The sequence below is a fragment of the Oncorhynchus mykiss genome, chromosome 4, assembly GCF_013265735.2.
Source record: "Oncorhynchus mykiss isolate Arlee chromosome 4, USDA_OmykA_1.1, whole genome shotgun sequence".
NCBI classification, from domain to species: domain Eukaryota; kingdom Metazoa; phylum Chordata; class Actinopteri; order Salmoniformes; family Salmonidae; genus Oncorhynchus; species Oncorhynchus mykiss.
In genome coordinates this window covers 31,980,338-32,006,628 of record NC_048568.1, presented here as the reverse complement: position 1 = coordinate 32,006,628, position 26,291 = coordinate 31,980,338, and the positions used below count along the sequence as shown (strand labels likewise).

Below are 26,291 nucleotides of genomic sequence, written 5' to 3'. Positions count from 1 at the left end.
GTGGCAAGTACTGGTCATAGTAGCCTGGTAGTGGCAGGAACTGGTCATAGTAGCCTGGAATTGAAACTGATATGCTCAGTTTCATAATTGTTAAAAGAGCACATAGCACTGTGAATATTATAACAGCCCATTTTCGCTTAACAACGTGATGATGACCCAACACACACAATGCCTCTATGAATTACCAGTTAATATCCCCTGATAACGGACAGCTCATTAGAAAATAGCCATAACTTATATTTTATCACCACCATATTTTACAATAGGTGTGGGTTTCTTTTCTGCTTCTGCTTACCCCTCTAGCACTGAGATGCAGTGCCTTAGACCGCTGAACCAGGGTTTGTAGTGACCCCTCTAGCACTGAGATGCAGTGCCTTAGACCGCTGAACCAGGGTTTGTAGTGACCCCTCTAGCACTGAGATGCAGTGCCTTAGACCGCTGAACCAGGGTTTGTAGTGACCCCTCTAGCACTGAGATGCAGTGCCTTAGACTGCTGAACCAGGGTTTGTAGTGACCCCTCTAGCACTGAGATGCAGTGCCTTAGACCGCTGAACTAGGGTTTGTAGTGACCCCTCTAGCACTGAGATGCAGTGCCTTAGACCGCTGAACCAGGGTTTGTAGTGACCCCTCTAGCACTGAGATGCAGTGCCTTAGACTGCTGAACTAGGGTTTGTAGTGACCCCTCTAGCACTGAGATGCAGTGCCTTTGACCGCTGAACCAGGGTTTGTAGTGACCCCTCTAGCACTGAGATGCAGTGCCTTAGACCGCTGAACCAGGGTTTGTAGTGACCCCTCTAGCACTGAGATGCAGTGCCTTAGAATGCTGAAACAGGGTCTGTAGTGACCTCTCTAGCATTGAGATGCAGTGCCTTAGACCGCTGAACCAGGGTTTGTAGTGACCCCTCTAGCACTGAGATGCAGTGCCTTAGACCGCTGAAACAGGGTCTGTAGTGACCCCTCTAGCACTGAGATGCAGTGCCTTAGACCGCTGAACCAGGGTTTGTAGTGACCCCTCTAGCACTGAGATTCAGTGCCTTAGACCGCTGCGCCACATCCAACAAATGTAAACACCTGGAATTTCCTAAACGGCACTGGCACTTGGATCGGAACCGATGCTTTGGTCAGATGACATGAAAAAAATATATTTTTGGCCACGCACACAAGTGGTGGGTTTGGCATCGAAATGAGAATGCATGAGCAGAAAAGAAACCCATACCTACCTTTTGGGGGATTTTTGATGTTATGGGGCTATTTTGTTTCCACTGGTCGTGTGGCCCTTGTTAAGGTCAACGGCATCATGAACTATCCAGTACCAAGCTAATTTGGTTGAAAACTTGGTTGCCTCTGCCAGAAGGCTGAAAACGCAAGTGGATCTTCCAGCAAGACAATAACCCCAAGCACTAATCCAAATCCACAAAGAAATGGTTAATTGGCCACATAATCAACATTTTGCAATGGCCATCTCAGTCTCTGGACTTGAAACCCATTGAAAACCTGTGGTTTGAATTGAAGAGGGCCGTCCATAAGCACAGATGAAGGATATCAAGGATCTGGAAGGATTCTGTATGGAGGAACGATGTAAGATCCCTCCCAATGTGTTCTCCAATCTCATAAAACATTTGAGAAAAGGCTCAGTGTTGTTATCCTTGCAAGGTGAGGTATTGAAAGGCATTGAAAACAGAGGTGTAAATCTTGACCTCTACCTTTTTGATAAAATAAATGTATTACTTGTTAGACTAAATATCTTTCTCTGAGCAATTGTATTAGTATAAAATAATATAATCTCCCCAAAAATGTGAACAACATAGCTCGGTATTTGAAATATTTATTTTATAAAGTCTGGAGAGTTTGGAATCTGATTGATTGATTGCTTCTGTGGACAGGTATCTTGTATACAGGTAACAAACTGAGATTAGGAGCACTCCCTTTAAGAGTGTGCTCCTAATCTCAGCTCGTTACCTGTATAAAAGACACCAGGGAGCCAGAAATCTTAAATACTTATTTCCCTCATTAAAATGCAAATCAATTTATAACATTTTTTTTTTATAACATTTTTGACATGCATTTTTCTTGATTTTTTTGATGTTATTCTGTCTCTCACTGTTCAAATAAACCTACCATTAAAATTATAGATGGATCATTTCTTTGTCAGTGGGCAAATGTTCAAAATCCGCAGGGGATCAAATACTTTTTTCCCTCACTGTATAGACCCAGGCTCAGACAAACACAGCTGGCCTAGTAAACACGGATGTCAGTGGGGTAGAGAGGAATAGAGCACAGGTGAACAACGCCACAAGCACAGCCAAGGGATGGAGAGAGATTGGAACAGGAAAGAGGGTGAGAGAGATGATCTATTTCACTTCCTTTGGCAATGTAAACATATGTTCCACATGCCAATAAAGCCCTTTAAATTGAATTGAATTGAGAAAGCGATAGACAGATAGACAGAGGGATAAAGAAAGAGAGAACTGCAGAGAGAGAGAGAGAGAGAGAGAGAGAGAGAGAGAGAGAGAGAGAGAGAGAGAGATGCAGAGACCTCGCTCGCTGTGGCCACATTAACTATGCAGTCACACTCATAATGGAGGCCATTTCACACTCTCATAACAGCAGTGGCCATGATCAGGCTCTGGATGGAACAAGGCTTATACAAGCAGAATGACTCTCTGAGACATTATTTCTCTTAACAATGATAACAGGAGAACAAGTCAGAATAAAATCTTTCACTGTAGCCTACATAATCTGAAACAGTTAGGATATCTTTCAAACAGCTATATTGTTATTTTAGTGACATGCTAACTGGAAGTGGATGAAAGGTAGAGACTGGGTGGATACCATCATAAGACCATGGCCATTACTATGCAACAACATAAACATCCATGGAGACTTCCCATAGGGAATAGGGTGCTATAACACAACAACATAAACATCCATGGAGACTTCCCACAGGGAATAGGGTGCTATAACACAACAACATAAACATCCATGGAGACTTCCCACAGGGAATAGGGTGCTATAACACAACAACATAAACATCCATGGAGACTTCCCACAGGGAATAGGGTGCTATAACACAACAACATAAACATCCATGGAGACTTCCCATAGGGAATAGGGTGCTATAACACAACAACATAAACATCCATGGAGACTTCCCATAGGGAATAGGGTGCTATAACACAACAACATAAACATCCATGGAGACTTCCCAAAGGGAATAGGGTGCTATAACACAACAACATAAACATCCATGGAGACTTCCCATAGGGAATAGGGTGCTATAACACAACAACATAAACATCCATGGAGACTTCCCACAGGGAATAGGGTGCTATAACACAACAACATAAACATCCATGGAGACTTCCCACAGGGAATAGGGTGCTATAACACAACAACATAAACATCCATGGAGACTTCCCATAGGGAATAGGGTGCTATAACACAACAACATAAACATCCATGGAGACTTCCCACAGGGAATAGGGTGCTATAACACAACAACATAAACATCCATGGAGACTTCCCATAGGGAATAGAGTGCTATAACACAACAACATAAACATCCATGGAGACTTCCCATAGGGAATAGGGTGCTATAACACAACAACATAAACATCCATGGAGACTTCCCATAGGGAATAGGGTGCTATAACACAACAACATAAACATCCATGGAGACTTCCCATAGGGAATAGGGTGCTATAACACAACAACATAAACATCCATGGAGACTTCCCACAGGGAATAGGGTGCTATAACACAACAACATAAACATCCATGGAGACTTCCCACAGGGAATAGGGTGCTATAACACAACAACATAAACATCCATGGAGACTTCCCATAGGGAATAGGGTGCTATAACACAACAACATAAACATCCATGGAGACTTCCCACAGGGAATAGGGTGCTATAACACAACAACATAAACATCCATGGAGACTTCCCATAGGGAATAGGGTGCTATAACACAACAACATAAACATCCATGGAGACTTCCCACAGGGAATAGGGTGCTATAACACAACAACATAAACATCCATGGAGACTTCCCATAGGGAATAGGGTGCTATAACACAACAACATAAACATCCATGGAGACTTCCCACAGGGAATAGGGTGCTATAACACAACAACATAAACATCCATGGAGACTTCCCATAGGGAATAGGGTGCTATAACACAACAACATAAACATCCATGGAGACTTCCCATAGGGAATAGGGTGCTATAACACAACAACATAAACATCCATGGAGACTTCCCATAGGGAATAGGGTGCTATAACACAACAACATAAACATCCATGGAGACTTCCCACAGGGAATAGGGTGCTATAACACAACAACATAAACATCCATGGAGACTTCCCATAGGGAATAGGGTGCTATAACACAACAACATAAACATCCATGGAGACTTCCCATAGGGAATAGGGTGCTATAACACAACAACATAAACATCCATGGAGACTTCCCACAGGGAATAGGGTGCTATAACACAACAACATAAACATCCATGGAGACTTCCCATAGGGAATAGGGTGCTATAACACAACAACATAAACATCCATGGAGACTTCCCATAGGGAATAGGGTGCTATAACACAACAACATAAACATCCATGGAGACTTCCCATAGGGAATAGGGTGCTATAACACAACAACATAAACATCCATGGAGACTTCCCATAGGGAATAGGGTGCTATAACACAACAACATAAACATCCATGGAGACTTCCCACAGGGAATAGGGTGCTATAACACAACAACATAAACATCCATGGAGACTTCCCATAGGGAATAGGGTGCTATAACACAACAACATAAACATCCATGGAGACTTCCCACAGGGAATAGGGTGCTATAACACAACAACATAAACATCCATGGAGACTTCCCATAGGGAATAGGGTGCTATAACACAACAACATAAACATCCATGGAGACTTCCCATAGGGAATAGGGTGCTATAACACAACAACATAAACATCCATGGAGACTTCCCATAGGGAATAGGGTGCTATAACACAACAACATAAACATCCATGGAGACTTCCCACAGGGAATAGGGTGCTATAACACAACAACATAAACATCCATGGAGACTTCCCACAGGGAATAGAGTGCTATAACACAACAACATAAACATCCATGGAGACTTCCCACAGGGAATAGGGTGCTATTTGCGACGGAACCCTGGGCTGGATGGCCTGCCATCTCGCTAGTCTCTGCTCTAAACATGGCATGCTGAGTGACAACGCACATAGGACAACCAATAATGCCTGGGCCGGACGGGTGCTATGGCGACTCTCTCTGTCTCTGTGACACAACATTTTCCACTGGCAGTATGTCACATGGAGACATGGAGAGGAAGAGCATGTTTGTGCTAGAGGCTAGCCTTGGATGGGCCAGTGATATACAGCTAAATTAATGGAGTTGTAACCTGCATCTTTCATCAAAGAAACAGTTTTCCTCATCACTTATTGATTAAAAAAATATTTAAAAAATAAAGAAATCAAATCAAATCAACTTTTATTGGTCACACTCACATGGTTAGCAGATGTTAATGCGAGTGTAGCGAAATGCTTGTGCTTCTAGTTCCGACAATGCAGTAATAACTAACGAGTAGTCTAACCTAACAATTCCACAACTACTACCTTATACACACAAGTGAAAAGGGATAAAGAATATGTACATAAACATATATGAATGAGTGATGGTACAGAACGGCATAGGCAAGATGCAGATGATGGTATAGAGTACAGTATATACATATGAGATGAGTAATGTAGGGTATATAAACATAAAGTGACATAGTTTAAAGTGGCTAGTGATACATGTATTACATAAATATGGCAAGATGCAGTAGATGATATAGAGTACAGTATATACATATACATATGAGATGAGTAATGTAGGGTATGTAAACATTATATTAAGTGGCATTTTTTAAAGTGGCTAGTGATACATTTTTTACATTAATTTCCATCAATTTCCATTATTAAAGTGGCTGGAGTTGAGTCAGTGTGTTGGCAGCAGCCACTCAATGTTAGTGGTGGCTGTTTAACAGTCTGATGGCCTTGAGATAGAAGCTGTTTTTCAGTCTCTCGGTTCCTGCTTTGATGCACCTGTACTGACCTCGCCTTCTGGATGATAGCGGGGTGAACAGGCAGTGGCTCGGGTGGTTGTTGTCCTTGATGATCTTTATGGCCTTCCTGTGACATCGGGAGGGGTAGGTGTCCTGGACGGCAGGTAGTTTGCCCCCGGTGATGCGTTGTGCAGACCTCACTGCGCTCTGGAGAGCCTTATGGTTGTGGGCGGAGCAGTTGCCGTACCAGGCGGTGATACAGCCCGACAGGATGCTCTCGATTGTGCATCTGTAGAAGTTTGTGAGTGCTTTTGGTGACAAGCCGAATTTCTTCAGCCTCCTGAGGTTGAAGAGGCGCTGCTGCGCCTTCTTCACAACGCTGTCTGTGTGGGTGGACCAATTCAGTTTGTCTGTGATGTGTATGCCTAGGAACTTAAAACCTACTACCCTCTCCACTACTGTCCCGTCGATGTGGATAGGGGGGTGCTCCCTCTGCTGTTTCCTGAACAGATCGGTAACTGTCAAACAAAATCCTGACATTGAGTCTACAGGGAAGAGTACACAAGTCGAGATTGTCATAAAACAAATCCTTCACTGAAAGTACAGAGTCATCAATAGATGCCTTGTCCCTTCCAAATAAGCCTACTGGCATACTACAATAGAATTAATCACCTGCAGGTATTCCCAAACTGGGGAATCACTTTTTTTTTTTTTTCGCATTTTCAAACAGTCCATTTATATTTTCCAACTATAGTGCTATAGTACACTGGTTATCAAGGGGCAAAGTATTGATATGTTTTCTTTAATTGAGAGACGAGCTTAAAAGTATTGACCATAATTTTTACTTGTCTGACCGCTTGCATGATGACGAGTTTCTCACACGACTGGCCTATCTGGGTGATGTTTTTTCTCGCCTGAATGATATGAATCTAGGATTACAGGGACTCTCTGCAACTATATTCATGGTGCGGAACAAAATTGAGGCTATGATTAAGAAGTTGGAGCTCTTCTCTGTCTCCATTAACAAGGATAACACACAGGTCTTTCCATCATTGCATGATTTTTCGTGTGCAAATTAAGTCAAGCTTATGGGACACCATTTATCCCTTTACAATTGTGTGTATAAGGTAGTAGTTTTGGAATTGTTAGTTAGATTACTCGTTGGTTAATACTGCATTGTCGGAACTAGAAGCACAAGCATTCCGCTACACTCGCATTAACATCTGCTAACCATGTGTATGTGACAAATAACATTTGATTTGATTTGATTTGTTATCATGTTACTGCATATAGCTGTTGGCAGGGAGAGGGAACTGTTAGCATGTTACTGCATATAGCTGTTGGCAGGGAGCTGTTAGCATGTAACTGCATATGGCTGTTGGCAGGGATAGGGAACTGTTATCATGTTACTGCATATAGCTGTTGGCAGGGAGAGGGAGCTGTCAGCATGTTACTGCATATAGCTGTTGGCAGGGAGCTGTTAGCATGTTACTGCATATAGCTGTTGGCAGGGAGCTGTTAGCATGTAACTGCATATGGCTGTTGGCAGGGATAGGGAACTGTTATCATGTTACTGCATATAGCTGTTGGCAGGGAGAGGGAGCTGTCAGCATGTTACTGCATATAGCTGTTGGCAGGGAGAGGGAGCTGTCAGCATGTTACTGCATATAGCTGTTGTCAGGAAGAGGGAGCTGTTAGCATTTTACTGCATATAGCTGTTATCAGGGAGAGGGAGCTGTCAGCATGTTACTGCATATAGCTGTTATCAGGGAGAGGGAGCTGTTAGCATGTTACTGCATATAGCTGTTGGCAGGGAGAGGGAGCTGTCAGCATGTTACTGCATATAGCTGTTGTCAGGAAGAGGGAGATGTCAGCATGTTACTGCATATAGCTGTTATCAGGGAGAGGGAGCTGTTAGCATTTTACTGCATATAGCTGTTGACAGGGAGAGGGAGCTGTTAGCATGTTACTGCATATAGCTGTTGGCAGGGAGCTGTTAGCATGTTACTGCATATGGCTGTTGGCAGGGAGCTGTTAGCATGTTACTGCATATAGCTGTTGGCAGGGAGAGGGAACTGTTAGCATGTTACTGCATATAGCTGTTGGCAGGGAGAGGGAACTGTTAGCATGTTACTGCATATGGCTGTTGGCAGGGAGCTGTTAGCATGTTACTGCATATAGCTGTTGGCAGGGAGAGGGAACTGTTAGCATGTTACTGCATATGGCTGTTGGCAGGGAGAGGGAACTGTTAGCATGTTACTGCATATAGCTGTTGGCAGGGAGAGGGAACCGTTAGCATGTTACTGCATATGGCTGTTGGCAGGGCGCTGTTATCATGTTACTGCATATGGCTGTTGGCAGGGAGAGGGAGCTGTTAGCATGTAACTGCGTATGGCTGTTGGCAGGGAGCTGTTAGCATGTTACTGCATATGGCTGTTGGCAGGGAGCTGTTAGCATGTTACTGCATATGGCTGTTGGCAGGGAGCTGTTAGCATGTTACTGCATATGGCTGTTGGCAGGGAGAGGTAGCTGTTAGCATGTAACTGCATATAGCTGTTGGCAGGGAGAGGGAACTGTTAGCATGTTGATGCATATAGCTGTTAATCTTGGTTATGTCTCAAACGGCACCATATTGGGTGTCCCTATGGGCCCTGATCAAAAGTAGTGCACTATACAAGGACTAGAGTGCCATTTGAGACGCAACGCCTTGTCCTGCCAGCGCATCACTCACACAAAGACGCTGGCTTGTTCACAGAGCAGAAAGAGAGAGAGAGGGCTGCTGAGTACATGCATAATTCAGCATCCATCATTTGGATGTTTCAAGTTTTGTGTGACAGACTGACCGACCTACTGATGGGGGCTCTAAGATGCTTTCTGAATTCTTACATAAACGTCAGTGACATGCAAGGCAGAGAAAGGAGAGGGAGAGAGGAGAGAGAGAAGAGAGAGAGAGGAGAGAGAGAAGAGAGAGAGAGATGAGAGAGCTAAACTCAGGCAGCATAGCCAGCAAGCACCCTTCGGGACCCCAGTCTCAGTTATAAAACTCACGCACACAACCACACAGAGAGAGAGCGAGAGAGAGAAAGAGAGATGAGGCTACAGGGAAAGAGTTCACAGCAGTGCACCCACTCCCCAGTATCCACCATTATGGAAACATGAGAAAATACCAAACTAATTATGACAGATTATAGAAAAAAAACTGTACACTACAGATATCCTCTAAAACAGCAGGGAGGATAGAAAGATAAACAAACTGACTATCCCAAATGGCACGCTGCTCCCTATATAGTTCACTCATTTTGACCAGGGAGCTGGTCAATGGTAGTGCACTACAGTATATAGTGACGAGGGTTCAATTTGGATGCACTCTAAATGCCAGTATTATGCAAGTAACTTTTGTCCAAAGTCTCTTAGGATCATTCAGGTCTTGAAAAATGAAACACTGATTGTGAAAGCCTTCACAGGGGAAGTCACTAAATGAAATAACACAGCCTTGTCAGATTATTTTATCAGTAATATTGCTTGTCTCTGTATTAACCAGCTAGTAAGTGAAGGTGTTTGTTTGTTTCAGCATTATGAAACAAAAGTGTTCAGCATAGCCCATGGGAGTAGGGTGAAGTTGTCCCTAGACGCTGATCTTGGATCAGTTTGTCATTTTCCCCACTAATGGTTAAAGTTGGGGTTGATCAGTAACTAGGAGAAACTTCACCCTGGTCATCATCTCGGCATAATACAGTCAGTGTGTTTATCAGCCAGCAGAGGGGGGCAGTGAGAGAGGAAGCAGAGGAAGGAGGGCCATCCAAAATGCCGGCATTCCTCCCTCTGACTCAGCGTTTAGTGGCTGTCAGGTAGACCCGGGGACAGCCCTAGTTTCTTACCCTAACCCTTGAAGTGGCTACCAGATACCTTCTTCATTTGCACAAGGGGCGACATTTAAGGCTGAGGAGTGAGTTTTACACCTCTCCATCTGCTACATATACATGTGAAGCATCTAGTCATAATTAAAATATATGCCATTTAGCAGTAGCTTTTATGTGCATACATTTTTTACCTACGGTTTGTCCCGGGAATCAAACCCACTATCCTGGCATTGCAAGAGCCATGCTCACAATATAGGCTTTACTTAACAAGCCACAAGTTAACCAGCTTCATGATGCATTATGTAACATAACATTAGATTTTTCTAACTAATGTCTCCTACCATTGTTAAAATCACACCACATATATTTAGTGACAAGGAACACTAATTAAGAGAGCATTCAATTGTTATGAAGTTAATTCTTTTGTAAAAGTTCATTTCACACCATCAACATATTTAGTGTAGCATCTAACTCTCTTTCTCTCCCTCTCTCACCCTTCCTCCACCCTCTCACACCCCCCCTTCTCTCTCTCTCACCCCCCCTTCTCTCTCTCTCACCCCCTCCCCTTCTCTCTCTCTCTCACCCCCTCCCCTTCTCTTTCTCTCTCACCCCCTCCCCTTCTCTCTCTCTCTCTCTCACCCCCTCCCCTTCTCTTTCTCTCTCACCCCCCCTTCTCTTTCTCTCTCACCCCCTCCCCTTCTCTTTCTCTCACCCCCCCTTCTTTCTCTCTCACCCCCTCCCCTTCTCTCTCTCTCACCCCCCCTTCTCTCTCTCTCACCCCTCCCCTTCTCTCTCTCTCTCACCCCCCCTTCTCTCTCTCTCTCACCCCCCTTCTCTCTCTCTCTCACCCCCCTTCTTTCTCTCTCTCACCCCCCCTTCTCTCTCTCTCTCACCCCCCCTTCTCTCTCTCTCTCACCCCCTCCCCTTCTCTCTCTCTCTCACCCTTCCTCCACCCTCTCACACCCCCCTTCTCTCTCTCTCACCCCCTCCCCTTCTCTCTCTCTCACCCCCCCTTCTCTCTCTCTCACCCCCCTTCTCTCTCTCTCTCACCCCCCCTTCTCTCTTTCTCTCACCCCCCCTTCTCTCTCTCTCTCACCCCCCCTTCTCTCTCTCTCTCTCACCCCTCCCCTTCTCTCTCTCTCTCACCCTTCCTCCACCCTCTCACACCCCCCCTTCTCTCTCTCTCACCCCCTCCCCTTCTCTCTCTCTCACCCCCCCTTCTCACTCTCTCACCCCCCTTCTCTCTCTCTCTCACCCCCCCTTCTCTCTCTCTCTCACCCCCCTTCTCTCTCTCTCTCACCCCCCCTTCTCTCGCTCTCTCACCCCCCCTTCTCTCTCTCTCACCCCCCCTTCTCTCTCTCACTCTCTCACCACTCCCCTTCTCTCTCTCTCTCACCCCCCCTTCTCTCTCTCTCACCCCCCTTCTCTCTCTCTCACCCCCCCTTCTCTCTCTCTCTCACCCCCTCTTCTCTCTCTCTCACCCCCTCCCCCCCCCCCTCTCTCTCTCACCCCCCCTCTCTCTGTGTTTCTTTCGCTCTCTCCCATTTCTATAGTCAGAGGAGCAGTGGATGGGTATGTTGCCCTTTCTCTAGTGATTGAATTAGATGTGCAGTTGGCCTGCGGGATAACAAGGCCTGGCTGGCACAACACAGCACAACCCCCCTCTACTCTACTGCTCCAGACCTGCACACACACATACAGTGTGCCCCCACACGCACAACACATATGCACACACATTATTATATAAAGGCTTTTCAGCTTGTCTCAAGTGGCCATAGCTAAACTAACTCAGTACCCTCCCCTCCCCTAGCCCAGTACCCTCCCCTCCCCTAGCCCAGCCCAGTACCCTCCCCTAGCCCAGTACCCTCCCCTCCCCCAGTACCATCCCCTCCCCTCCCCTAGTACCCTCCCCTCGCCCAGCACCCTCCCCTCGCCCAGCCCAGTACCCTCCCCTCCCCTTGCCCAGCCCAGTACCCTCCCCTAGCCCAGTACCATTCCCTCCCCTAGTCCAGCCCCTTCCTCGCCCAGCCCAGTACGCTCCCCTCCTCGCCCAGTACCCTCCCCTCCCCTCGCCCAGTACCCTCCCCTCACCATGCCCAGTACCCTCCCCTCCCCTCGCCTAGCCCAGTACCCTCCCCTCGCCCAGCCCAGTACTCTCTCCTCGCCTAGCCCAGTACCCTCATCTCCCCTCGTCCAGTAACCTCTCCTCCCAGAGAGAGAGAGAGAGAGAGAGAGAGAGAGAGAGAGAGATACGGGGGCACCCAGGCCGTCATTTGATTTTCAGGAAAGGCTTTACAAACAATGTAGTAAAAAAGGTATATTCTGGGTAATAATGGAGTAATAATAATGTTGTACTAATCTCATCAGGCATTTCTAAGTTATTTTCCTCAAGAGTCAACTGGTATAGGCTTCATCATTATTGAACAGCAGGTAATATTGCAGATTGCACCTTTAAGCCAGTGCCTGCTCTCCAGAACTCTAGTACCAGTGACAAAGACAGAGTGTAACATACAGCATCTGTCATGGTGGTATTACGTCCTGTCTGTCAAACATCTGATCACATTATTACATCCCTCGTCATATTATGGATTGTTGCTGCCCTCCTCTCTGTCCGTCACTGACCATAGGACTGTTTCCATTTGTGGAAATTAAAGCATCCCACAGGGTCATTAATTCCAAACTTATGATAGTAATGCTGGGACTGTCTGGGAGAGGGGGTGGGTCACACACACACACACACACACACACACACACACACACACACACACACACACACACACACACACACACACACACACACACACACACACACACACACACAGCATCAAATGCCCTGCAGGTATTGAAGTGAGAATCGCCAAACCAGAATCTATCCATCCAGCCCATCAATCCAGGTCAGGGCACTGCGCTGTGTGTCCTGGTGTGGTGCAGTGTTAGGGATAGGTTTCCATCAGAGTGTGTGTGTGTGTGTGTGTGGGGGGGGGGGGGGGGTGGGGGGGGGGTGTTCGATCTGTGTGATTGCCTGCTGTGTAGAGAGAGACTAAGTTCCTGCATGGTGCTGTATGGGGTATTGGTGATGTCACTATAAAGGCTTCTGCATGGTGCTGTATGGGGTATTGGTGATGTCACTATAAAGGCTTCTGCATTGTGCTGTATGGGGTATTGGTGATGTCACTATAAAGGCTTCTGCATTGTGCTGTATGGGTGGTTGGTGATGTCACAATAAAGGCTTCTGTATGGTGCTGTATGGGGTGTTGGTGATGTCACTATAAAGGCTTCTGCAGGGTGCTGTATGGGGTATTGGTGATGTCACTATAAAGGCTTCTACATTGTGCTGTATGGGTGGTTGGTGATGTCACAATAAAGGCTTCTGTATGGTGCTGTATGGGTGGTTGGTGATGTCACAATAAAGGCTTCTGCATGGTGCTGTATGGGGTATTGGTGATGTCACTATAAAGGCTTCTGCATTGTGCTGTATGGGGTATTGGTGATGTCACTATAAAGGCTTCTGCATGGTGCTGTATGGGGTATTGGTGATGTCGCTATAAAGGCTTCTGCATGGTGCTGTATGGGGTATTGGTGATGTCACTATAAAGGCTTCTGCATGGTGCTGTATGGGGTATTGGTGATGTCACTATAAAGGCTTCTGCATTGTGCTGTATGGGGTATTGGTGATGTCACTATAAAGGCTTCTGCATGGTGCTGTATGGGGTGTTGGTGATGTCACTATAAAGGCTTCTGCATTGTGCTGTATGGGGTATTGGTGATGTCACTATAAAGGCTTCTGCATGGTGCTGTATGGGGTATTGGTGATGTCGCTATAAAGGCTTCTGCATGGTGCTGTATGGGGTATTGGTGATGTCACTATAAAGGCTTCTGCATGGTGCTGTATGGGTGGTTGGTGATGTCACAATAAAGGCTTCTGCATGGTGCTGTATGGGGTATTGGTGATGTCACTATAAAGGCTTCTGCATGGTGCTGTATGGGGTATTGGTGATGTCACTATAAAGGCTTCTGCATGGTGCTGTATGGGGTATTGGTGATGTCACTATAAAGGCTTCTGCATGGTGCTGTATGGGGTATTGGTGATGTCACTATAAAGGCTTCTGCATTGTGCTGTATGGGGTATTGGTGATGTCACTATAAAGGCTTCTGCATTGTGCTGTATGGGGTATTGGTGATGTCACTATAAAGGCTTCTGCATTGTGCTGTATGGGTGGTTGGTGATGTCACTATAAAGGCTTCTGTATGGTGCTGTATGGGGTGTTGGTGATGTCACTATAAAGGCTTCTGCATGATGCTGTATGGGGTGTTGGTGATGTCACTATAAAGGCTTCTGCATGATGCTGTATGGGTGGTTAATGATGTCATTATAAAGGCTTCTGCATGGTGCTGTACAACCCAGTGCATAAGCTCCCCTCAGGCCAATTACAGTCTGATAGCTGTATTCAGCAGGAACCATACATTAGGTCCGTTACTCTGCAGCTTATCACTGATGACACAGCAACATCTATATCATCACAACAAGACCAAACACACACTGGGAGCCCAGTCACTTACCTGACACTAATGTCATCACCCCGGACCCTAGGCTCTCTCTGTGTGTGTGTGTGTGTGTGTGTGTGTGTGTGTGTGTGTGTGTGTGTGTGTGTGTGTGTGTGTGGAATGCCACAACATCTACTTAAAACTCAAAAGTAAAATGTCACTGAAAATGTAGTTGTACAGTATCTTCTGTACACTGGGATTACATACAACTCCTTCGAAACTGAAATTCAGCTCTGAGCAACGTGTTTTCTCTGTGTTTTGATGGAAGCCAATGACGTAATAATCACCAACCATAATGGCCTTTTTTAACGATACTACCACTGACCTTTTGTCTACTGTTAAACCACAAGTCCAACATTCTAAATGGTACACTTTCTTACTTCAACGTATCCCATTCCAAACCCAGTCCAGACACCCCTTGCCGTCAACACTCATTAGTTTAAGTTGAAAACAAACATGCTAGCAGTTCATTGTGCTCACAATAGCGCAACTCAATCTATAAAGCTGATCGATTTCTGAGTTCAGTCTGGAAAACTATAATTGGAAATCATTGGTACGGAGCTACACACGTAGAATAGAAATTGAATCTACCACCACAGAGGGGGGAAAAAAAGCACCAAAGCCCTCAACATGCACTGATATTGTGCTCACTCAAAAAGCGTTCACTCCCTTGACGCCGACAAAATTATTGCCACTACAAACGCAGTTGAAATGAAAAGGAAGAGACTTGTTTTAACCTTGCCTATTTGAGCACACTGGGACTCAATAGACGTATAATAATTCAGTATTTAGCACAGTGACAGAAATGGCATCTGGACAGTTGGCTCAGGTGGATGGAATGTGAACGAATCAAAGGCATGATGTCACGGTCGACTGCCCCTATCTCCCTTCTATCAATGTTTGTAGCATGTTCCTTAATTCCATTCTTTACATTTAGGTTGTGTGTATTATGTGTATTTTTGTCAATTGTTAGAAATTACTGCACTGTACAAGCATTTCACTACACTAGAGGTCGACCGATTAATCATGGCCGATTAATTAGGTCAGTTTTCAAGTTTTCATAACAATCGGTAATCTGCATTTTTGGACGCCGATTATGGCCGATTACATTGCACTCCACAAGGAGACTGCGTGGCAGGCTGACCACCTGTTACGCGAGTGCAGCAAGGAGCCATGGTAAGTTGCTAGCTAGCATTAAACTTATCTTATAAAAAACAATCAATCTTAACATAATCACTAGTTAACTACACATGGTTGATGATATTACTAGTTTAACTAGCTTGTCCTGCGTTGCAAAAAATCAATGCAGTGGCTGTTAATTTACCATCAAATCACAGCCTACTTCGCCAAACGAGTGATGATTTAACAAAAGCGCATTCACAAAAAAGCACTGTCATTGCACCAATGTATCTAACCATAAACATCCATGCCTTTCTTAAAATCAATACACAAGTGTATATTTTTAAACCTGCATATTTAGTCAAAAGACATTCATGTTAGCAGGCAATATTAACTAGGGAAATTGTGTCACTTCTCTTGCGTTCTGTGCAAGCAGAGTCAGGGTATATGCAGCAGATTGGGCTGCCTGGCTCGTTGCGAACTGTGTGAAGAAGACCATTTCTTCCTAACAAAGACCGTAATTAATTTGCCAGAATTTTACATAATTATGACATAACATTGAAGGTTGTGCAATGTAACTGCAATATTTAGACTTGGGGATGCCACCTGTTCGATAAAATACATAACGGTTCCGTATTTCACTGAAAAAATAAACGTCTTGTTTTTGAAATGATAGTTTCGGATTTGACCATATTAATGACCTAAGGCTCGTATTTCTGTGTGTTATTATATTATAATTAAGTCTATGATTTGATATTTGATAGAGCAGTCTGACTGAGCGGTGGTAGGCAGCAGCAGGCTCATAAGCATTCATTCAAACAGCACTTTCCTACGTTTGCCAGCAGCTCTTCGCAATGCTTGAAGCACAGCGATGTTTATGACTTCAAACCTATCAACTCCCGAGATTTGGCTGGCAATACTATAGTGCCTATAAGAACATCCAATAGTCAAAGGTATATGAAATACAAATGGTATAGAGAGATATAGTCCTATAATTCCTATAATAACTACAACCTAAAACTTCTTACCTGGGAATATTGAAGACTCATGTTAAAAGGAACCACCATCTTTCTCATGTTCTGAGCAAGGAACTTAAACGTTAGCATTTTTACACTGCAAATATTGCACTTTTACTTTCTTCTCCAACACTTTGTTTTTGCATTATTTAAAGTATTTATGTATTATATTAAGTTAAAATAAGTGTTCATTCAGTATTGTTGTAATTGTCATTATTACAAATATATATATAAAAATCGTCCGATTAATCGGTTTCTGCTTTTTTTTGGTCCTCCAATAATCGGTATCGGTATCGGCATTGAAAAATCATAATCGGTCGACCTCTACATTACACCGCAATAACATCTGCATGTGACAATAAAATTAGATTAGATTTTGCGCCCTCACTCACAGTCATTGAAATGACCTAAGTCACACAGAACATACCTTCACACACACACGCACATCATTGGGACACACACACACGTGAGGGAGCATGCACACACACACACACGAGTGCACACACACACACCCATTGGGACACACACGAGTGAACGCGGACACACACACACACACACACCATTCCTTTTCAGAGGAACAGTCTGTCCAGCTAATGTGAGGTAATCAATGTTCTCACTATCAGAGCCTTTGGATTTAAATAAAACCCTTTCACTGATATCCTGTTGCCTGGAAACACAATAGGACGCCGCGATAAAAGGTTAACTCGCCAGCAGCCATCAGCCTCTGAAACCTCTTTGGAACACCACTCTGTATGGTACATCAGTTTCACCCACAGTGCACTCGATGCATTGGTTGTCAATTATAGTAAGACGGTCTCCAGCATGTAGATGTTCATACACTCTGTCAGCCTGTCACAAAGAACCCCAAATGGGGTTACGAGGGTGTACATGTAGGTCTACACCACAGATATTTGAATGTGTGTTTTTGTCTTGTGGCGTTTTCTAAAGCCTCTCAGCTAATGCAGACTAGGTGTGCTTCCGAAAATGGCACCCTTTTCCCTTTATAGTGCACAACTTTTGACTTTGACTGATAGGGAATTAGGTGCCATTTGGGACACAACCTAGAGCAGCATTGATATTTCTAGCCATGCCTTTAGATACTCTCTAACATGGTTTAATATCTTTCATTATGGGGCATTTCCTGAGAGGACCGACCAGGGTTAGGATGTTAGTAGCTATACAGTGCCTTCAAAAATTATTCATACCCTTTGACTTATTCCAAATTTGCTTTTGTTACTGTAAGGTATGTGTAACTGGCTGCAGGGAAGTCAGCCACAGGAGAGCAGAACTGGGTAGCCAAACGGAGCCCCTTTATTACGGTGAACAGACACACGGCACTAAGAACAATAAACAAATACGGGTTGACATAACCCAGCGCAAACTAGTCTGACGTGCACATACACGTAACAACAAACAATTCCACACACAGACATGGGGGGAACAGAGGGTTAAATACACATCAAATAATGAGGGAATGTAAACTATGTGTGCAGGAAAACAAGACAAAACAAATGTAAAATGAAAAGTGGATCGGCGATGGCTAGAAGACCGGTGACGTCGACAGCCGAACGCCGCCCGAACAAGGAGCGGAACCGACTTCAGCGGATGTCGTGACAGTTACAGCCTGAATTCAAAATTGATTCAATACACACAACACACCATAATGTGTATTAAGGCACTGCATCTAAGTGCTAGAGGCGTCACTACCGACCCTGGTTCGATTCCAGGCTGTATCACAACCGGCCGTGATTGGGAGTCCCATAGGGCAGCACACAATTGGCCCAGCGTCGTCGGGGTTAGGGGTTGACCGGGGTGGGCGGTCATTGTAAATAACAATTTGCCTAGTTAAATAAAGGTTAAATAAAAAATAAATACAAATTATGTGACTTGTTAAGCACATTTTTAATCCTATTTAGGCTTGCAATAACATAGGGGTTGAATACTTATTGACTCAAGACATTTCAGCTTTTCATTTTTCATTAATTTGTACAAATTTCTAACAACATAATTCCGCTTTGACATTATGGAGTATTGTGTGTAGACCAGTGACACAAAATCTCAGGCTGTAAAACAACAAAATGTGGAAAAAGTCAAGGGGTGTGAATACTTTCTGAAGGCACTGTCATCCACAAACAACAAATCTACACTCCAGGACGCATGATACTTCATTAATGGTCAATATTCATACATGGCTGTAGCTATAAGATCTTAACAATCTTATTTCAATTAATTAAATAGAAGATTATAAAGATTACATTTACCCATATAAAATTAACTGAAAGTTTCATTAAACCTCTGTATTTAGGACTAGAAAATATAAAATTCTTCTCACCTCTCGCCTGTGAATAATAATTTCTCCCCGAGCCCCTCTACAGATGAGGAGATAAATATTAAAGGAGATTATAATCAAAGTGCTCTTGAGTTGTTCTTGAGTTGCTTCACCGTCGATTAGTTTCCTGCCCGGATACAGGAGGGAAAGAATAACATAACGGATACAGCTGAGGGAACGAATAAGACAGGAGAGTGATATCACATACTGTAATGTACTCGTTACTAATTACAGTACTGTTATTGAGCTTGCCATAGGATCATGTTGTTTTGATTGCTTTTCCACTGCGATGACATATGCTTCTGTTATACTTACAAAGCTCCAAAACCTCTGCATTTCTGCTAGTTCTCAACATTTCTGTAGAGTATTGAGATGTATGGTTTTTGAACACATTCACTTGTGGAGAAATTGAAAGAATGTTGTGCGACATCACTTCCTCAACTACCAAGCCTTGGGGGTCCTATATCTATCCTTGTGTATTTCAATCCACTGCTAAACCAATTGGCCTATCGCACCAATAACGAGTGTACTACTCTACTCTACTCTACTCTACTCTACTCTACTCTACTATATGGAGATATTGCTGATAAAAGGGTCTGTGTCTGTGCAGATGTTGGCAAAGTGACAGGGTGCATCCAAAATGGCACCCTTATTCCCTAAATAGTGCACTACTTCTGATGAGATCCTGATGGGCTCTGGCCAAAAGTAGGGCACTTTATAGGGAATAAGGTGCATTTAGATGTTGGCAGAGTGACAGTGTTCTGTAGCTACCTTCACATAGAGTTGTTGGAACTCGTCCAGATTGAGTCGTCCACTGGGGCAGTCTTTGAGGAAGCCTTTGTACCACTGTTTCAGCTCGTGCTCGTTAAATTCTGTGCTCTTTACCAGATCCTCCATCACCTCTGGGGTCAGCTTGCTGTTTTTCGCTCCCATTTTATCTGTAAAAGAATGGCAGGAGAATTATTTTAGAATGTCAGAGGAAGAAAAAATAATGGGACATTATTCTTTGAGAATGTATGGATGGAAAGAAAGAATGGTGCCTGATTACTTTGGAAAGTATGCAAAGAATGAATGGAAAACATTCTTTCTCTATCAGAACAGGTTAAATACCTGTGGCAGTCTGGACTAACAGTGACAGAAATCTCTAAAAGGTATCAGCAAAATCATTCATCAGGCTTGAATTGAAGACAGGAGAATTTTCTAGCACGGGTAATTATATTCTAAACACCACCTCAACCCAGCTGTAGCTAAAAATAGCTGTAATGTATAAAAAATCACCTCAATCCAATGAATTATGTGATATTTAGGGCAAAGTAATAATGTTGAACACTATGTGTGGATTTATATACCATGTCTCTATTTGGCTACACCAGGGCCGATAAAACACAGATGATCGAAGAATATTCCTGGATAGCTTCGATGATTGTCTTAACGTGTCTTAACGTTTTAAGACGTTTGACACATTGATAGATCTTACGAGCACTAGGTAGTGGCCTACCTCTACTTAGCTGGCTGCTACACCAACTCATACTGTATAATTAAAACAAAAATAAAGCCATGGTTGTCTGGAAATAAAGCATATACCATCACTTCTGCTCTGCCTAAGTATCTACAATCACTCAACAACAAACATGCACCAGGTCAGACCACTGGAGATTGAACTAGCAAACGAGTCTGTATCCAACAGCAATTCCTTGAGGTTGTTAGGCTGAGTGTCCCAGGTTGTTTGTTTTATTGTGATCTGATGCCATAATTGTGACTTTGTGTCTAATTTCCCTTTCGGCCCACTTTGCTTAGCCTTAGGGCAAGGGAGATTGGGCTATCTCCTTTTCTTAGCCTTAGCCCTATCTCCTTTGCTTAGCCTTAGCCCTATCTCCTTTGCTTAGCCTTAGCCCTATCTCCTTTTCTTAGCCTTAGCCCTATCTCCTTTGCTTAGCCTTAGCCCTATCTCCTTTGCTTAGCCTTAGCCCTATCTCCTTTGCTTAGCCTTAGCCCTATCTCCTTTGCTTAGCCTTAGCCCTATCTCCACAGCCTGCTGCTGTTTGCACCGCAGCCTCTGTATCCAGCCCAGCTCACACTGCTTCACACACACACACACACACACACACACACACACACACACACACACACACACACACACACACACACACACACACACACACTGCTTCTAATTCAGCCAGATTAGTTCATTAAGCACCCTGTCATTAGTATAATGAGCATGCCAAACGAACCAATGCTACAATGTGACTTTTACCATTTAGAAAATCTGGCCCCTCTCACTAGTCAGCAATGCTCTCACTGAATCACAAAAGGTCCCGAGCAGAGAAAGCAGATCTGAAATCTGGAGATTTTATTGTCAATGTGTAATGGTTGTGTAATTCTTAGTACGCTAGATTCATGTAAAAGGGGGAAAGAGCTAAAATGAATTCTGCTCGTATTAAACAATGAGAGATTATATGATACCATCGGAAAGGCCATATCAATTAATTGGGTGCGTCCTATAGCAAACAAACGACTAGCACTTTAAAGGGTAAATTCTATTGTTTCTGATTGAATTATCACAGATATGACGAAGAGTATTCTCTATAAGATAATACATTGCAGATGATGATTTAATTACATGCAGCATTTTAACTTTGTCTATGCTAAGGGGAAAACAACCACAGAAAAAATGATTATTCATCCAACACCGAACGCTTAATAACACAGAGTTCAGAACGAAAAATGATTTAATTTAATTTAATGGTTTAGAGGTAAAACCCAATGCGAGACAATCACAATCACATTGCCATCACCAAAAACAATGATAGAGATTGCGAGCTAGCCACAGAACAGAACTGAATAACAATGGTGTGACATCACCAATAGAATACCTAGCCTAGTGCAAGGCGAGGCCTCAGATTGCCTGATAAATGAACTGGATGTCAGCCTCTCTGATCTATGGAGTGCAGTAGATAGATGCTCTTTGTCCTTGGAGATTACCTCAGCGTACAATGGCCTATTCCCTTGAGATGTAGAGGGTACACTCACTATCACCTGCGCCTTGGCTCGCACTGACGAGCGGGGCAAAACAACAAGTCTCATACACTTTCATTGTAGTGAGTGAGGTAGCTATGATACAAATACTCTGTTCCATGTCCCATACTCTTTCATTGTACTGAGGAAGCAGCATGAGCCAGAACGAGAGAGTTAATTACACTGAACAAAAATATAAACGCAACATGTAAAGAGTTGGTCCCATGTTTCATGAGCTGAAATAAAAGATACAAGAAATGTTCCATAAGCACAAAAAGCTAACACTAGATACTAACTGGTTTTCTGATCCACGCCCCTACCTTTTTTTTAAAGGTATCTGTGACTAACTGTTTCCAGTCATGTAAAATCCATAGATTAGGGCCTAATGAATTTATTTAATATTGACTGATTTCCTTGTATCAACTGTAACTAATTAAAGTCGTTTTAATGGTTGCATGTTGCTTTAATATTTTCAGTGTTCAGTGTATATAATGTGAATTAATTACTGTAATATATTCAATTTAATGCTGACCCAAGTGATTCTTAGCCTCAACGGACAAGGCTTCAGTGAACGCCAAGGTAGCGATTGTTAGGCTACATCAAAGGACCATCACCAGACCCCTTGACATTTTTTATGTCATGGACACATTTGCAGTTCTGACAAGCACATACTGATTGCCTTCCCCAAAAAACAACTCTATCATGTTCTTCTTGTGGTTCTTAGAATAACTGAAGAAGACATTCCACTTACTCTATTTCTGGAACTTTCATGTCATGGAATGAGATTGTACTCTAATGACAAATCATCAAAATGAACAGATATCAACTCTAAGTACACCTTCTGAGTACCCAAAGTAGTGGAGATAGTTTGGAGAACTGTGTTCTTGTGATGAGTAACCATGGCTATGCTTTAGCTCAGTGGGCTATAAATCTGGCCATGGTATAGGCCTAGTAAATGCTGGGGGGGATAGTTCTCATTTCCATCTAGCCATTACTGTCTCCATGCCTCTAATGTCAATTATCTCTGGATCCTTATTAACTAGGGCACAAGAGGACTGAACACACACACACACAGGACCACACTATGAACACACACAGGACCACACTATGAACACACACACACACACACACACACACACACAGAGGACCATGCTATGAACACACACAGGACCATGATATGAACACACACACACACACACACACACACACACACACACAGAGGACCATGGTATGAACACGCAAAGGTAGTAGCCTAGCAGTGTGAGAAAACACAAGATGATCATTCTCCTGACCCAGCATTGCAGCAAACCAGTGAACATGTTGACAGTGATAGTCAAAGCACATCTCCAGAAGAAGTTGTGTTGTTGTTAGCATAGAGTTACCCATAAGACAAACATCCAGGGATAGATGGTGCTGTGTTCTCGAAGCAAGCAGTAGCCTATGTTCTGAGACATATAAACTGGTGACATTTTCCTTGTCACAATACGTGCCGTCACTCTCAATGAACTATGGGCCTCAAGACAGCAGCAGCAGCACCAGACAGATCAGTCCCATGTGAGCAATGATGAGCATGTATAATCCACTACCGGGCTACTCCACTCAGAGGTGTGACACTTTAAAAGATCTTCCATTCACACAATGGTGGAGGAGCAGAGTACAGACTGCTCCAAGAGGTGCACCTGTATGCCCCAGTCTCATGTTTTGCATAGCACTCGAACACGGCACCGTTGTCAAGAGACTTAGGCGGCAGAGTAGGCTTTACGCTGATGATCAAAATGTCTGTTTTGCTTCCCTACAGGTCCATTTCAGAGCAGCAGCATCATCATCAGATGCTCAAGGGCACATTGGCAGATTTCTTACCTAGTCAACTCAGGGATTCAAACCAGCAACCTTTTGGTTACTGGCTAAACTCCACTAACCAAAGTATATGGGTGTTAAATGCAATGTAAAGGTGAATGGAGGGAGGAGTAGAAGAGATGGGGCGGCAGGTAGCCTAGTGGTTAAGATCATTGAGCCAGTAACTGAAAGGTCGCTAGTTTGAATCCTCGACTAGGTGAAAAATCTGTCGATGTGCCCTTGAGCTCCTGTAAGTCTGCTAAATGACTCAAATTTAAATGTAATGATGTGAAGGAGAAGAGATCATGTGAAGAATAAAAAATGGAAATTGGAAGTCAGTTAAGAACAAATTCTTATTTACAATGATGGCCTACCGAGGAACAGTGGGTTAACTGTCTTGTTCTGGGGCAGAACGACAGATTTTTACCTTGTCAGCTCGGGGATTGGATCCAGCCACCTTTCGGTTACTGGCCCAAAGCTCAACCACTGGGCTACCTGCCACCCCAAAAGGAAATGCTTTGACTTGACAATGACTAATTCCAGGAAAATCAGAGTCTGAATCTACTGCTGCAGTCGTGTTAGTGATGACAAAAGACCCAGATAGTGCCACTCGGTCACAAAGAAGTCTGTCTGCAGTGCATTGCAGAGGGCAGCATGCTGTCATCCACTCAGTATACTGAGACAGGGCCAAATAGATACATACAGTACATGTTTCTAAGGATATTGGGCAGCCTCTTGGTACATTTTGGTCATTTAGCAGACGCTCTTATCCAGAGAGACTTACAGGAGCAATTATGGTTAAGTCCCTTGCTCAAGGGCACATTGGCAGATTTCTTACCTAGTCAACTCAGGGATTCAAATCAGCAACCTTTTGGTTACTGGCTAAACTCCACTAACCAAAGTATAGTCATCAGCTGATTCTCTAATATGAACTAATAGTCCTCCTCTCTCTGTACACTGACCAGCCACATTATGTAACAGCATGTCCCTTTTCCATCATTTTCCAATAGAGAATGACCTTGAGAGTCAAAATCCAACAACACCCATACATACATTAACACATGCTCAGATATATACATACAAGCACTATCGATGACATGTTTAATATGCACTGCAAATCTTGCAATCATGATTTCTTAGCACTACCACAAAAAAGAGCATGGTTTTATGAAAATATATCAGTCTAAGATGAAAGGACATACGATATAAAACAAATCTACATTTAAAAGTCAGTTTTCAGTTTTGGGATTATTTCTATCATTATTTCACCATGCCACGCATGCATTTGTTTCTAAACTAGCATCGCCCGGCAAATCAAATGGTTCCATCCTTGCAGCCAAGCCAGCGCGAGCCCAGTGAGCGCATACAAACGTGCCAGAAGCGAGGCAGCATCCCCTAAGCACTACATCAGAACCACAACAAGAGGAAAGAAAGAAAGCTCAGAGGAAAATGCCACATTACAACTGCATTTTAAAATGTCATATATTGCATTTGGAAAATGAATGAAAACAACACCACACATTAACTGTATCTATTGACATGTAGCCTTTTTCTAGTTGTAGGCCACTCTTGATACTTTTGTTTTTGAAAAATCCACCAGTGAAGTAGGCTAAACCACTCCCGCCCCATTCAGTACCAGGCTATTTGTTTGGGAAACAAAGGGCCATAACTGACATTATTGTTTTCTGTATTCTCTTAATAAATATATTATATGATTTGCAGTCCTGCTGTTGATCCATTATGATATAGCCTCTTAAGAAGATTGAGATATGCTTCCCCAATGTAAAATTACATCTAGCCTAACCTAATTAATTAATACAACTGTATTAGTCTGTAGTATAATGTATAAAGATTATCTTTACAAATCATAATTGAATAGAGGGAAAGTTTCACAATGCATTTTACAGTAATCCACAATAAATAAAAAAACATATTTACCTTGCAAGAGTGCGAAGTTAACTGGTCTTTGCTCTCTTCTTCAGAGTAGGTTATATGTGCGGACAGAGACTATTAGTCAAACGTCTTGTCGAGGCTTGTGGTGACGTTTTCTTGGGAAGAAATGAGCCTCGTCGAAAATCACTGATGCAGTTCCAAGGATTCTGCAAGTAAGTAGGACCGTCCACACACACACACACGCTCGCTGAGGACACAATGAAGCGCAGCGTCAGACCGTGTGTATCACGACTCTCTCTCTCCCTGTCGCCCTCACACAGAGTGGTTGATGCCAGGCATGCAATGGACCACTGTTTTGGTGGGGTGTTTTTTGAGTTTGCGCATGAGGAAATGAATACGCCTTCTACTGCACCTATGCTATCTGTGAAGTAGAATGATTTTTATGTGGATTAAATGTGCAGTCTCATGAGGGTCGTTGTCAACATATATAGCATATGATAGGAATATAAATTGAAAAATATATTAATATCAAAGTACATTCCCCAGATCCTGGTGGTAGGTAGGGGTAGGTCTACTACATATAATC

The 26,291-nt window shown here is 43.5% G+C and overlaps 1 protein-coding gene across 1 annotated transcript in view; it reads right to left on the bottom strand.

The window, feature by feature from the left end:
- Positions 1–26,034, bottom strand: part of LOC110522501 (visinin-like protein 1) — a 35,276-nt gene extending 9,242 nt beyond the window's left edge. The window contains exons 1-2 of the mRNA XM_021600937.2: positions 25,751–26,034; positions 19,733–19,899 (exon numbers count right to left, since the gene is read on the bottom strand). Of these exons, the coding sequence (XP_021456612.1) occupies positions 19,733–19,894 (162 nt within the window). The 5' untranslated portion in view covers positions 19,895–19,899; positions 25,751–26,034. The remainder of the gene's footprint in view (positions 1–19,732; positions 19,900–25,750) is intronic.
- Between the last annotated feature and the right edge of the window lie 257 nt (positions 26,035–26,291).